The sequence below is a fragment of the Phalaenopsis equestris genome, unplaced genomic scaffold, assembly GCF_001263595.1.
Source record: "Phalaenopsis equestris unplaced genomic scaffold, ASM126359v1 Scaffold000343, whole genome shotgun sequence".
Lineage (NCBI taxonomy): Eukaryota > Viridiplantae > Streptophyta > Magnoliopsida > Asparagales > Orchidaceae > Phalaenopsis > Phalaenopsis equestris.
The window spans coordinates 17,837-33,735 of NW_018164785.1; the positions used below are offsets into that span (position 1 = coordinate 17,837).

The 15,899-nt window shown below is 37.5% G+C and overlaps 1 protein-coding gene across 1 annotated transcript; it reads left to right on the forward strand.

Moving 5' to 3' along the window:
• Positions 1-8,853: 8,853 nt before the first annotated feature.
• Positions 8,854-12,175, forward strand: LOC110025938 (tyrosine-sulfated glycopeptide receptor 1). The gene has a single exon (XM_020726636.1). The coding sequence runs from the start codon at positions 8,877-8,879 to the stop codon at positions 12,075-12,077; it is 3,201 nt and encodes a 1,066-aa protein (XP_020582295.1). The 5' UTR covers positions 8,854-8,876; the 3' UTR covers positions 12,078-12,175.
• Positions 12,176-15,899: the final 3,724 nt, after the last annotated feature.

Below are 15,899 nucleotides of genomic sequence, written 5' to 3' on the forward strand. Positions count from 1 at the left end.
ACCACCACAACTATGACCACAGCCTCCACCTTATTCATTCACTTGTCTCTCTACGACAAATCTTGCTCAAATGCTCAACTTCACCACAACTGTAGCACTTGCGAGTCTATTCACGAACACCTATCATACTTGAGCTCAAGTCAATTAAAGTTGATCGCACACCCGGAAGCCCACTCAGCTCAGAGTGTGGCCTCACGCGACTCTCCTCCTATATCATCGTAGCAATGACCTCGTCCAATAAAGGGGATAGTCTCTCGAGCAAAAATGTCTGATCTCCTCTAATCAAAGATCGGGTTCAGATGGTCCATATATTGCATAGTTCTCATCTATGTAAAAATCTCCCTTTTTTTGTACTTCGGATCACCACAGCTCGACATCGGTAAGAAGTGATCAAGATCTGCCCACAACCACTCTAGCACTATGAAGTACTTATGAATCGATCTATCACCCTGAACCACTTTCTCTACCTCACATTGAATCTAAAACACCCTCATGTAGTTCTCAGCTCTAGCATTGATCTTTGTCGGCACTATTTTTGGTGTGGAGTTTGTCCGTAAGAAGCTGTCGGTCATCGGAATCGAAAATCCGTTGCCCGCTTCGGAAGGACGTTAAAATTTACCAATATGCCCCAAAATAAGGTTCAATTATCAACACTGTCACTCAAGATGGGCAGAAGATATTCACTAAGCCAATCTTGTCACATAAACTAGACAAATCTGATGACCAAGTCCTTTAGTGAGGCAGTTAGCCACTTGCAGTCCAGTGGCTACATGAATTAGTTCCAATAGCCCGCTATACAACTTTTCCTTGATAAAGAATATATCAATCTTCTCATTTTTGGTTATATTGTGTTGCATCGAGTTGTTTGCAATATTGATTGTTGACTTGTTGTCACACCACAACTTTATCTGAGTTCCTTGGTCCACCTTGAGCTCGACCAAAAAGGCTCTCAACCACTTCATCTAAGCAACTCCTACCGTGATCCTGTACTATGCATTTGTTGTTGACCTCATTACTTAGACTATTTCTTGCTCTTTCTTGCTCTTCCAAGAGACTAAGTTGACCCCTACGAATGTGCAGTATCCTTAGGCGGATCTTCAGGCGAATCTTCTATCATTTGCACAAATTGCCCAGTCAGCATCACAAAAGCCCTAACTTTCTACATGTTCATTCTTCTTGAAGATCAACCATTTCCGTGGTGCACTCTTTATGTACCTCAGAATCTGATACACTGCGTCCATATGACACTTTCTTGAATCATGCAAGTAGTAGCTCACCATGCTCACATCAACCATTTCTCCAGCCTCTACACTGAGCTTGGCCTTCTAGTCAATTAGAGAGGCTACAAGTTTGCACCCCAGCATGTCTACTTTCGTGAGGAGATCTAGTATATATTTTCTCTAGGACACGACCACTACACTCATGTTCGCAGGTCACTTCAATCCCAAAAAAGTATCTGATATGTTCAAAATTCTTCACCTCAAATTCATTTTCCAATCTTATCTTTAGTTGGACAATCTTTGTCTCATCATCACCGATGATAATGACGTTATCAACATACACAAGTATAGAGATGTGACTTTAATGTTGTCGAAAGAACAACATATGACATGCATTCATCTGCTGATATCTCATGCCCACCATAGCCTTTTCTAAACTAGTCAAACCAGGCTCGAGGAGACCGTTTCAATTCATCCAGTGACTTCCTGATCCTACACACCTTGCCCATTATCTGGATTGTACTGAATCCTGGTCATATCTCCATATATATCTCCTCCAGTAACTTAACATAAGGAAATGTATTCTTCACATCAAATTGGTGTAACCTCCGCCCACCATTCACTTTCAGAGAAACCAATGTCCTCACTGTGTTCATCTTTGTTGCGGGTATAATGGTTTCATCACAATCAATGTCATATGTCCGACTGTACCATTTCACTACCAATCGTGATTTGTACAACTCCATCTTCCCTTCTGGAATTTGCTTCACTATGAAGTTCCACTTACACCTAACTTTCTTTTTCTCAGCTCGTGGTGGCATTATCTCTCATATTTTATTTTTATTGAGAGCCTTAAGATCTTTATGCATAGTCAATTTCCACTTAGAATCCTCCTTAGTAACATACCAACACTTAGGTACAGAGCTTGTGTCCAAATGTGCAATAAATGCTCCATGTAAAGATAATATGTTAGAATATGAAATAAAGTTAGTAATGTCATGTTCCCATTCAAAACAATCGAGAGGATGTCTCCCATTATTGTGAGAGGTCCTCCTTAAAGTTGGATGATTAGGAGAAGAAAGAGGAGGAATCATATCACGTGGGGGTTCTGATTCGGAGATTGGTTGTGTAGGTGCCTTAAGAGTGGGAGAAGGTCAGGACAAGGGACTAGCTGGCACACGTGGTACTATAGACTCCATTCTCTCATGTTGCTTCCTTCTTTGTGCATACACACTTAGCTCACATTCATTATGAATCTTACCAACGTTGAGTTCACTCACCCCATTTTCCGGTTCCTCGGCTGATTCATCTCACATTACAGAACATACCACTCTCTCACCATTGATATTCACCCTCCTTGTCTATATCTCTAATATCTGGCGAGTCACTGAACGGTGAGGTCACCTATTGGGTGTAGTACGATTCAAATTCTATAAATAACACATCCATGCTCACAAGAAGTCTTTTCTCGATCGACCTCCAGTAGACATACCCCTTCTAAGTAGTAGAACAACCTACGAGCACACATTTCACAGCTACAAGATCCGACTTCCCTATTGATGGTCAGTTATCCTTCACAAAACATACACATTCAAACACCTTTAATGGGAGGATCTCGCTATTATCTCATTTCCGTTTTTTGACAAGGAGACTTCCAATCGAACAAACTTGAGGGCATCCCGTTGATCAATTGAGCAACTATCAAAACTGTTTGCTCCCATAAGCGCTATGTGACATTCATTGTGATTATCATGTTTTAGTCTACCGCTAGAAGGTGTTTATTCTTCCTCTCCACTACTCTATTTCGTATTGGTGTATATGGACATATTGTTTAATGCTATATCCATTAAGCTGAAAAATATTCCCCAAATGTCATCAATACCTTCATTATTGCACCATATTGAGTATGGATTGCCTTGTGAAAGTCTTTAAAACAAGCAAACACATCACCCTTACTTTTCATCAAATATAACTAAATAACACGAGATAAAAAAATCAATAAAGATCACAAAATATTGATAATTATTCATAAAACTTGTAGAATAGAACAAAGTCCCCAAACATCAAAATGTATAAAGTCAAAAACACCAGAACTCTTATTCCCATAACTGGTATAAAATCTCTTAGTAAGTTTGTCAAACTCACAAGCATCACAAATAAACATTTGTTTATTTACCTTTTCATAAAAAGAAAGATAAAATTAAATAAACTAAAACAAGAGTGTTTCCCGCGTCAGTGATGTAGCAACAATATGTCCTTTACACTCCACCTAGATTTTCCTACCCTAACACTCTTTGCCACGAATGTCAAAGTTGCGTCCATCACCTCTCGGTCCGAGTACTAAAGTCCATTATGCCACGTTCCAGTCTCAAGTGTCTGGCTCGCCCCTTTCTCTTAGAGGATGAACCACCTTTTATGTATTTGCTTCGTGTATATCATCTTTAATTTCAATCCTTCGTGTATATCATCTTTATGAACCACCATACCGCCCTTTCCGTGCTGATAATATAAATTTATGTTTTCATAGCTACTACTTTTAGTGATGTAGGTATTATATTTTCTAATTTTTTATTTCAAAGCTTCACTAAGATTGAAACGTAAGTGCACATATCGTTCAATTAATATAAAATTTTATTTTAAAACCCCGGTATCGATCCCACAGGGAAGGTGAAAACCCATTTTATAGACTTAGTAAAATTTTACTTAAACTCCAGACAATTATCTAGAAAATAAGGTCGCAAGTTTATGTGTAAAAAGAAGTAACTAATACCTACTAATTCAGTTTCAAAACTTAAAGAAAATGCTAAGTGTTTCTAAACTAACTTTCCGTAGAAGAGTTCAAATTATATGAAAGTATTTCCCCTTGCAATGAGATCATAATCATTGTAGGAATCAAATGTTAAAATGTTTAAATGTAGTTTTGTGACAAATATAAGTCAGCTATTCTTTACCCACTTCGGAGCGCATAAAGAATATTGGTTAACCTAGAATTAGTTCCTAAATCCTTGGTTATGCTGGGTAGGTTGTATTTTGTCATTCTAGATTATCCACTGTGCCCACAATTTTTGGATTAACCTAGCCTTAAGTTTCAAACTCTAGATCAAATTAGTTAAGGTTCTAGTCTGCCACCCTAAAATTATCAATTTACACTGATCAAAACTTATCTTCCTATCTATTTGCACTAACATATGGACTACCTTATCACCCACTAGGTTGTAGTCTGCCACTTTAGATTACCCACTGTGCCCACAATTTTTAGACTAACCTAGCCTTAAGTTCCAAACTCAAGATCAAATTGGTTAAAGTTCTAGCTTGTCACCCTAAAATCACTAATTTACACTCATGAAATATCTTCATATTTATTTGCACTAGCCTATGGACTACATTATCACCCACTAGATTAATGTGACTCTTACTAGTTGAGGAACACATAGCCTTCTCGGGTCATTATGGATTCACAACAATTATTAACATATCAACTGGTCAAATTAAATATGTAAATTAAGTACGAAGTAATGAATCATCACAAATATGACAGAAGAGAAATCTTAAATAATTATAATCCGACACATGATTATTTCTTATTGCAATGAGAAAGATAAAAAAAAACTACTCATATTTCATGGGAATAACACAACAAAACATGATTTATATTAAAATTGAAGTTTATTTAGTAAAACATAACTCAAACAAAAAAAACAAAGTACTTATCTTAAACTTCTCCCCAAGAAAATTCTCTGGAGTTCCTTTGATGAATTCTCAACTCTCCTTACAATTTCACTCCAAGAGACGCACACACACACCCAAAGACTCTTACAACTCACCAAGAGCCCGACACACCACGACCATTACCATAACCATGACACCCTCCTTTTTGGCCTCTCTTGAGTCCTTTTATAACTCTCAAAATCCCCAAGTGTCAGGTCCCCTTTTAAATAAGCCTTGAAATCCCCAAGAGTCACTTCAGATGTCCTTTAAAATCCGTCCAAATTCAATGTATTTAGAAGAAAAGTGATTCTGGCGCCTAAGAGCCTAACTGTGGCGCCTAAGCGCCAGCCTTCTAGAAGTCTATATGACTATCTGGCGCTTAAGCATCAGATCTTTACAACATGGCGTCGGGCTCTCTGTTTCCACATATAGGGTCTGACACCTAGGCGTCAGTTCACTTTATGCTCCATTTGACCCCATTTTGCTCTGTCTTTTCTCCTTTTTCTCTAAAATTTTATCTTTTGTGTCTGAAACTAAAAACATGCAAAATATCTTCCTTTCAAGTGCAATTTCATTAAAAATGAGCAAAAAATGTATATAAAAATTAGCACATTTTTCATGTGTCAGAAGATCACCTTATGAATGTAAAAAGAACAACATTTTAGTTGAAAAATATTAACACTAATGAATAAAAAATTCATTGGAAAAAGAGCATGCAAAATATTGGACAAAGTCATATAATTGATATCCTTACTGTACTCTTACTAGCTACATGTTGTATTGTATCATCAACAGTTTGGATACTCTCTAGTTGTTAGGGGACTATAGAAAGAAAACTCTCTAATAACACCTGTCACATGTCTAAATGCACAACAATCTACCATTCATTTTGATGATCCTCTGATGGTAATAGAGGAAAGATCATGTGTATCACAGACACCTTTGTCAGAGTAAGCATAAGTGACCATGTTTAATATTGATGACGACTGATTGGAATCCTCCTCAGCCTCATCCCCTACTGCTTTTTGTTTCATCTTTAATAACTTCAGACACTCATAATCATCATTGGTAAACATTACACATGTCTCTCCGTCCTTTGTTACTATCATATTTTCCTAGTAACCCCTTTTCCACCTTTTCGACCACGACAACTATGACCACAGCCTCCACCTTATTCATTCACTTGTCTCTCTACGACAAATCTTGCTCAAATGCTCAACTTCACCACAACTGTAGCACTTGCGAGCCTATCCATGAACACCTATCATACTTGAGCTCAAGTCAATTAAAGTTGATCGCACACCCGGAAGTCCACTCAGCTCAGAGTGTGGCCTCACGCGACTCTCCTCCCGTATCATCGTAGCAATGACCTCATCCAATAAAGGGGATCGTCTCTCGAGCAAAAATGTTTGATCTCCTCTAATCAAAGATCGGGTTTAGATGGTCCATAAATTGCATAGTTCTCATCTATGTAAAAATCTCCCCTTTTTTGCACTTCGGATTGCCACAGCTCGACATCGGTAATAAGTGATCAAGATCTGCCCACAACCACTCTAGCACTATGAAGTACTTATGAATCAATCTATCACCCTAAACCACTTTCTCTATCTCACACAGAATCTGAAACTCCCTCATGTAGTTCTTAGCTCTAGCATAGATCTTCTTCTGCTTCGCTCAGATGTCAGACACCTTTTGAATGTCATCTACTGATGAGGCAAGCAATAAAACCATCGAGTTGAGTAACCAGGTGTAAAGCAAGGCATGTGCGGTTCTCCACTCATCCCTCTCAACACTGTCACTCTTTGGCTCGACCCTCGTCAGATATGCCTATAGTCTTTTCCTTACTAGGGCAACCTTGATCCACTTAACTAACTCAGATATTTGGTTGGTCCATCAAGTTTCAAATCCACATGAGAGAGATCTAGCATCGCCTATGTTGGAGTACCAGTTGAGGTAGCGGCTCTCATCGAGACACTATCTCTCTGTATGAGTCTGACCAAGACCTTCAGTAATTCACCTTGATCCACTTAACTAACTCAGATATTTGGTTGGTCCATCAAGTTTCAAATCCACATGAGAGAGATCTAGCATCCGGAGATCTAGCATCACCTATGTTGGAGTACCTATTGAGGTAGCGGCTCTCATCGAGACACTATTTCTCTGTATGAGTCTGACCAAGACCTTCAGTAATTCAGGATCTATCTTCCTTGGAAGTTCCAATCTTTTAACTCCTACACTATCTCCGTCTCCTAACATCCTCAACCACAAGAATGCAAGTCTTGATCACTCTTCCTTCTTGCAAGTTCATGCGATCTGCTTTGCCTTAGCTTGCACAGAGCCGCAACCTCTCTATCTTGCACGCAAAATTGCAATAGCTTCGATCCTTTGCTTCCTTGTAGTCGAGTGGAACACCAGAAACGAAAGCTCTACTCCGCTGCCTTCCTCACTCCCAAGCTGCACGCAATATCGCACAAGCCCTACTTCCTTGTGTCACAATTCCACATCATCTCTCACAGCTAAAGCCCCCTAGAAGGCAACGATGGGATTGTGTACGAAAGACCACCAAAGCAGCTCCCGCCTCCCTGCGTATGAAGCCTCTGTTAGCTCTAACCGCAATTGCTTTGAAGGATCAAAGCGAAAAACTGGGAGTTTCAGGTCTCTTTATGCTGATCCAGACATTTGTATGTCAATCACGACCGTATACCAGGAAAACTGAGACTTTTGGGTCACTTTACGTTGATCCGGGTATCTATACGCCAATCTCGAACAAATCGAGCAGTCCGCCCGCTGCTCCACGGGGACTACGCCGAAGGAAGAGAAATCGAGCAGCAAACAACTAAAACTCTAATACCAAATTGAAAAATTGCTCTCAAAAAATCGAGCAGTTCGCCCACTGCTCCACGGGGACTACGCTGAAGGAAGAGAAATAGAGCAGCAAATAGCAAAAACTCTAATACCAAATTGAAAAATTGCTCTCAAAGTCAAATCTGTACATTCATAACATAGGCTTAAACATGTTATTACAATATTTTACAAATAAACCGGTAGAATTCTTCAATATTGCCTTTTTACCAATTGAAATGAATAAGAATTAGGTGATATGTAATGTAAATATGTACATTCATAACATGGGCTTAAAGATGTTATTACAATATTTTACAAATAAACCCGTAGAATTCTTCAATATTGCCTTTTTACCAATAGAAATGAATAAGAATTAGGTGATATGTAATGTAAATTTCCGGCTATTTCACTTTTTTTTTTAATTTTAGCATAATTCCTGCATCCAAACGAGTCAAATCTTTTTAAACAAACATATAAAATAATTTCTTTGACAAAAAATTACCCAAAAATAAAAAAATTAAAATAGCCCAAGTCGCCCTAGATGCTATCAATTCAGCGAGTTGTTATAAACATAATTGTTAAAAAAGATTGTTTTAAGAATTTCACCTACCATGGAGCGCTCACCTGAGAGAGACTAGCACAACTGATCCTCCAGCTGTTGCGTCCCAGCATAGGCCTCTTCACCTTCTTCAACTCAACTCCTCTCGCTTTCAGACTTCACGATCTCCTTTCAAGCTGCCAACACACAACGAAAAGAAATCAAATCAGAAATCACAAAACAAGGAAAAAAAAAAGTCTACGAAGCCTTGATCAACAAGGATAATTGCTCTGATATTCTTCAATGAGTAGGTTCATCAACAAATATAAATCCTCAATTGCTGACGAAATAAATACATTATCCTACTAATTCTGTTCATATTGTAGTCATTCTCCCTCAACCTTTCTCAATATGTCAACGCATGGCTCCCTTCTTCCTTTCCTTCAACAAAGAACGGTAGGAGAGACAAAGCAGCAATTACACGCCATCTTAAGCACCCGAAGAAGAGAGAAGGAGAGGGAGAGGATACCTTCTTCGTACTATTATCTTTATCTGCATAACAAATCATGATCTTGGTTACTAATCTGCAGAACTTAAACAGCAGGAGGAGCAGCTTCTATGTCTTCTTTCTCTCCCACCTTATCCTTATCATTCTCCTATTACTTCCTATTCCCCATAATGGCTGCTCGCCATCAGAGAGGGACTCTCTACTACAATTTCAATCAAAACTTACCTTTAGCTTCAATAACAGTAGTCTCAGCTCTTGGGTTACAAGTAAAGACTGTTGTGAATGGGAAGGAATCTCATGTGATCAAAACGGATTGGTTACTGAAGTTTCTTTACCACTCGAAGGCCTTGGAGGAAGCCTCTCCAGTTCTCTTGCAGGTTTGCCTCATCTCACTAAGCTAAATGTCTCGTATAATCGGCTCACAGGCAACCTGCCTACTGAAATTCTGTCATCACCAAGCCTCATCATCTTGGATGTCAGCTTCAACCGTCTCTCCGGTCAATTATCAATATCACCTATGGGAAACAAATTCTCCTTGCAGGTTTTTAACCTGTCAAGCAACTCTTTCACTGGCCCTTTCCCTTCTCTGGGAAGTCTTGCTGAATCTCTTGCTGCAGTAAACGTTAGCAATAACAACTTTTATGGCTTATTTCCATCCTATATCTGTAGTCTATCTCCTGTTCTCAGATCAATGGACTTGTCTCACAACCAATTCAGTCTTGAGATTCCCACAGGATTAGGCAGTTGTTTGCTGCTGACAGAACTTCAAGCAGGCAACAATAATCTTTCAGGGCCAATTCCGCAGGATTTGTTCGATATGACCTCTATGCAACGCCTTTCGTTACCTTTCAACCAACTCTCGGGGAATATTGATGGCAAACTTATTACCAAACTCGTAAATCTGGAATTCTTTGACCTTAGCTGTAATCAGCTAAGTGGAAAGCTTCCAGCCTCAATCAGTCAGATGACATCTTTGGAGCAGATTGTCTTATATGGGAATCAACTAAGCGGAGCGCTGCCTCCAGAATTAGCCAGCTGCACCAACCTCAAGATTCTGAATCTCAGGTTTAACAATCTCAGTGGTGAATTGGCTGCAGTTAACTTTTCTGGTCTCTCCAATCTTAACATGCTTGATTTAGGGAATAATGAGTTCACAGGAGATATACCAACAAGCTTGTTCTCATTGAAATCTCTTAAAGCACTACGTCTGGCTAAGAATTCGCTGAGAGGAGAGATAGATCCAGCAATGGTGAATATGCAAGCCCTAACCTACCTTTCACTTTCTGGTGATGGGCTCAGAAACATCACAACTGCGCTCCAGATACTTAAAGATTGCAAGAACCTTACAGCCATAATCCTCTCAAAGAACTTCGTTAGAGAAGCCATACCTACAAATACAGAATGGGCGGGCAGGTACTTTCAGAATCTTCAAGTCCTGGGTCTGGGTGGCTGCCAGCTGACTGGCCAAGTTCCTCTCTGGTTATCCAACCTCAGCAACCTCTTGGCGCTGGATTTATCAGGAAATCAGCTCACAGGTCCAGTTCCCGCCTGGTTGGGCTCCTTGCCTTACCTCTTCTATCTAGATCTATCAGGGAACCTTCTCTCTGGAGAGATCCCACCAGAACTTACAGGACTTCATGCATTGACGATGGATCAATTTGAATCCCGAATAAATCAAGGTATTCTACAGTTTCCAGTCTTTATCAAACCTGCTAATGGATCAGGTTTGCAGTACAATCAGTTGGCAGAGCTTCCGCCAGCAATATATCTTCAAAACAATACTCTCCACGGCTTGATACTCCCACAAATTGGTCAGCTGAAAAATCTTCATGTGCTTGACCTTAGCCACAACAATTTCTCCGGAAACATCCCAGTGGAAATTTGCAACCTCACCAACTTAGAAAAACTGGACCTCTCCACAAACCAACTCAATGGAGAGATTCCTTCCAAGCTGAACAGCCTACACTTCCTGGCGTCATTCAATGTGTCCAACAATAATTTAGAGGGGCCAATACCATCTGGCGGTCAGTTTGATTTATTTCCACTCTCCAGCTATGAAGGAAATCCTAGACTGTGTGGAGCAATTCTCCTCAATCATTGCTCCAACCATTCAGGAAATGATGATTCTCCAACAAAACATATGAGCAAAAAACTCCTCATTGGTATGACATTTGCCATCTGTTTTGGTGGGGCTTTCATCCTAATCATGTCTGCTTTCACCATACTGTACATAATAAATGCACAGAAAAGAAAGTATGCTCGTACTAATAAGGTAAAATTTATTGCAACATCTGTAAGCTCATTATCCAGCCTTCCATCTGATGACTCCGTCTTGGTCATGATGCCAAATCCAGTAGACTCAGCCAAGAACAACCTTTCTATGTCTGACATCTTGAAGGCTACAAATAATTTCGACCAGGAAAACATAATTGGTTCAGGGGGATTTGGGATGGTTTACAAGGCCACAGTGGCAGATGGCTCCAAGCTCGCAATCAAGAAATTGTCCAGTGACATGTGCCTCATGGAAAGGGAATTCAGAGCAGAGGTAGACGCTCTTTCCAGGGCCCAACACAAAAACCTGGTGTCCCTGCAAGGTTACTGTATGCATGGAAGCTCATGGCTACTTATCTATTCATACATGGAGAATGGCAGCTTAGATTACTGGCTACATGAGATGGTAAATGGCACTTTAATGCTAGATTGGCCTACAAGGCTAAAAATTGCACAGGGAACAAGCCAAGGCCTGCGCTACATCCATGAGATCTGCCAACCACATATTGTTCATAGAGATATCAAGTCCAGTAATATTCTTCTTGATGAACACTTTGAGGCACATGTTGCAGATTTTGGCTTATCACGCTTGATCCTTCCATACAACACACATGTGACGACCGAGCTAGTTGGTACCTTAGGCTACATTCCCCCAGAGTATGGACAAACATGGGTTGCCACGTTGAGAGGGGACATCTACAGCTTCGGTGTTGTGCTTTTAGAGCTTCTCACTGGAAGGCGTCCAGTTGAGCTTTTCAAGCCCAAGGAGTTTGCAGAACTTGTGGTTTGGGTGAGAAAAATGAGATCTCAAGGGAAGCAGGATCAGGTTTTTGATCTCCAGCTAAAAGGAAAGGGGTTTGATAAGCAAATGCTGAAGGTTTTGGATATAGCTTGCATGTGTGTTAATGAAAATCCACTCAAGAGGCCCACTATCAGTGGAGTAGTAGCCTGGTTAGAAAATGTAGGAGCTGACTTGCAAACAAAGTAATGGTTTAGTTCCTGTAAGTTATACTGCAAACTGAAATCCACAGTAATTTTAGAAGATGTCACATTAGCATAAAAATTATGGAGTGTATATATCAAAAAAGGGCAGTCCTTAGTTTTAATATGTTTAATTACAGTTAAACTCACATCCCAAGTCTATCACAGATAGGGCTAGAATTTTAGTTCGAATATCAAAATCTTTCAAAGATTGAATTAGTTTTTGGCTCAAAACTAGTTTGAATTTAACGATTTGAGTTCAGACAGAAGCTCAATTTTTGGCTCGGTTTGCTCTTCGAGTAAATTTTAGCAGGCTTCAATTTGATAGAGCCAACTTGAGATCATGTCAAAATATAAATAGTATGTATAAATTTGTGTATGTGGTGTGTTTCTGTCTATATATATATATATATATAGACACACACACATACATGACACAACAAAATCAATCAATTAAGCATGAATCTTGATGCAATATTTGAGTTGAAAGCTTAAGGGATTAAATTCATGATCAACCAAATTTCAGCAAATATGTGAACTAAACATTTTAGCGAAATGAACCTAATGATATTAAAAGGGATTTGATTCAAATGAGTCAAAATCAAGTATTTTAAGTGTAGTTATAAACCTTGTGAAATTAGTTGAATGATCAAACGAACTCTGAATCGCACATATCTTTTCCACATATTAAAATCACATACACACCCGTTTATACTATACCTTAAACTCTAGACCTTGTGGTTAGCGAGCCAAACATTAACCAAAATGATTTGCACGATTGATCCTTCAATTAATGACCCTAAGTTTCCAACATAGTTCAAATATTTGATTTGAGCTTTAATTGGACTCGGTTAGATAACTTTTAGTGTTATTGTTGTCTAATCAAGGCTCTAGCTTGATTATGAATTTATCAAAATTAAGGGTTAAATGATAAACAAATGCGAAAAAGAAACCAATATGAGTGTCTCAATTAGAGGAATCAAACAAGCTCAATATCACTCAATCTCAAGGTCAATAATGCACTTAAATACTTAAAAGATGATAGATAATGTTATTACAGGTGGTTCGATAGAGTGTTTTTGGTAGTTTGGATAAAATTACTAAAATAGTGTCAAAGAGAACTATATCCAAGTTCTTCACATTAAGGTGGGCAAAGATCTTGAATTAGAATTAGAGAGCTAGAACACTAAAGCTCCATCAGATGTGTAATGCCAATAATCACAACCAACAACTTTAATTGCTCGATTACAGTCTTTGACCTCCTTTGTCTGATTATAGTCTCCTAAATATCGTTTCTAGACAATGATCTTGCGACCAATATCGCTTGAGTATAATTTCTTCATGATTTTCGCTTGATTAATGTCTTTTAACCACCATCATTGACCACTGTCACGTGACTATAGTCCATTGAACACCATCATCTAACTATAATAAACAGGTCAATGTTGTTCAACTACGATCTTCAGTCCAACGTTGCTTCACTATACTCTCTTGACCGTCACTATTTGGCGATAATCTCCTATTTTTTGTTACATAACTATCACTCTCTTCTAACTTTATTGTATGCCATCACAGAAAATATCGTCTCGCATCATTGCTTATATGGATGCATGTCATCGACATAAATGTTGGCGCTCACTGACTTAGCTTCATGTAGTTGCCAACAAAATTGGTCCACGTCATTACCTATAAGGCCAATGCATGAAGTTGACATAAATATTGTTACTCGCCGGCTTTATCATTCATTCTCACAAAAAAAAATAATGTATATTGTTATCTAAAAGATTGATAAATGCTTATAAGATCAATCTATTGTATTAAAAAAAAAAAAAGACAATGCTCGAAGACTTTTTTTGCCCCTGCCCACCAACTTCAATGAACAACATCAAAAGTAAGATTGAAGCATGCCATCAACACATACAATGACGCTCGTGAAAATCATCACTCACTATTGACAATAACATTCATGCACATTATCACAAAAAAAATTGATGCATACTATTGACACCAACTCCGACTCTTAATGTCAACACCAAGATTTATATTAGATTTCTAGGTTTGTATTCTCTTCTCCTCAAAGAAGATTGATTAAACATATACCATAAAAGTCCTTTGACAATGACTTAAGGCTCCTCCAATTTTCATCGTGAAATTCATCCATAGACCATGTCTGATATATTCTATCAATATCTTCAATAATTATTGGAAGATATCATTGTCACTAACAACAAAATCTAGTGCAATCATTTGAATTGGGCCATACCCAATGCATTTTTCCATTTTCTAATTTTTCATGCAAAAAAATTGGTGTTTTATACAATCAACTTTTATATGTCTGCATGTTGGATCTTCACTCAAAACTAAAACTAAAACAATCTATATATATGTGTGTGTGTGTGTGAGAGAGAGAGAGAGAGATAACATTACCGTATATGTATGAGTGTAGCTGTCTATACTTAACTAAGATTTTTTCCTAAAATATTAAAAACTAATTGAGATTAGATTGATTTTTCATTTAAATGAAACTCAAATTATTTTTAACAAGTTGTGTCTAGATTGAATTTAGATATAATCGACATCAATTTGAGCCAAGTTTTAACTAGAATTGACTAGCTCATGATTAGATCAAATGATTTGAGTTGATTTTGATGCGGGGTCCAATTAGCTTAAAACCAAATCTTATGCTACCCTAATTACACATATGAAAAAAATATTAGATAAAAGATACATCATCATAATAGCTAAATGGTAGAAGTAGTCGAAAGTAAAAACAACTTTATAAATGATGCAATCAACACTAATTAGGTAGTACATGGAGCTAAGAAGAAAGCATTAATCATAAAAAATCTCAGCACTACAATAAAAAAGGCCATACTAACTAACATGGTATTATAACAAATTAGATTACGAGAATAATGTACAAAAAATAATCAGCATTTAAACCAACATAAAAATTTAATGTTGTCAAAAAATTTAAAAAAAAAGAAAGAATAATGCAAGCATGTAATAAAAGACTTATTAAAATGATTTCATACGTAACAAAAAAAAGGTTCACCACTATGTAGATAAGAATGTATATATATAAACAACAAGGAATTAAACATAATTTTTCAACACTAAGAACTCTACAACAAAATAGAAAGAGAACGAGAAAAATTTTAGTTGGCATGGCTAGAACTATGTTAAATAAATCTAATTGACAAAAATATTTGGTAGTATACAATCAACACAATATACTATGTCATCAACATGGTAAATTTAACATATATATTAAAGAAAACTCTATATGACTTTAGAGGAAAGAAACTCAAAATTTCATATTTTCATGTTTCCGGTTGTCCTTATTATGGATTAATTAATGGAAAAAAATCAGTTAGGAAAATTTGAAAGAAAAAAATGATGATGCAAACTTCCTTGGATATTCATCTCAGAGTAAAGTGTAAAGAATAGTTAACAAGTGAATTATGATTGTAGAAGAATCAATACACATTGATTTTAAACTAAACCTGAATGCAATAAAAAAGAAGTTGATGTTGATGTTGATGATGATGAAAATGATATGATTAAAAAAATTAACTAAAATGATCCGAATGATAAGAAAATTAAAAGTTCAGATCTCCTTAAAGAATGGAAGTATGCAAAGAATTAATCATAGGAGATCTTGCTCAAGGCATTGGCACAAAAGTAAAATTATAAATGAAATTAATCACCGTGCATTTCTTGTTGAAATAAAACCAAAAAATATTGATGAGATACTTAATGATGATTTTTTTGCCATAGCCATACAAGATGAATTAAATTAATTAAAAAGAAATAATATTTCGAAATT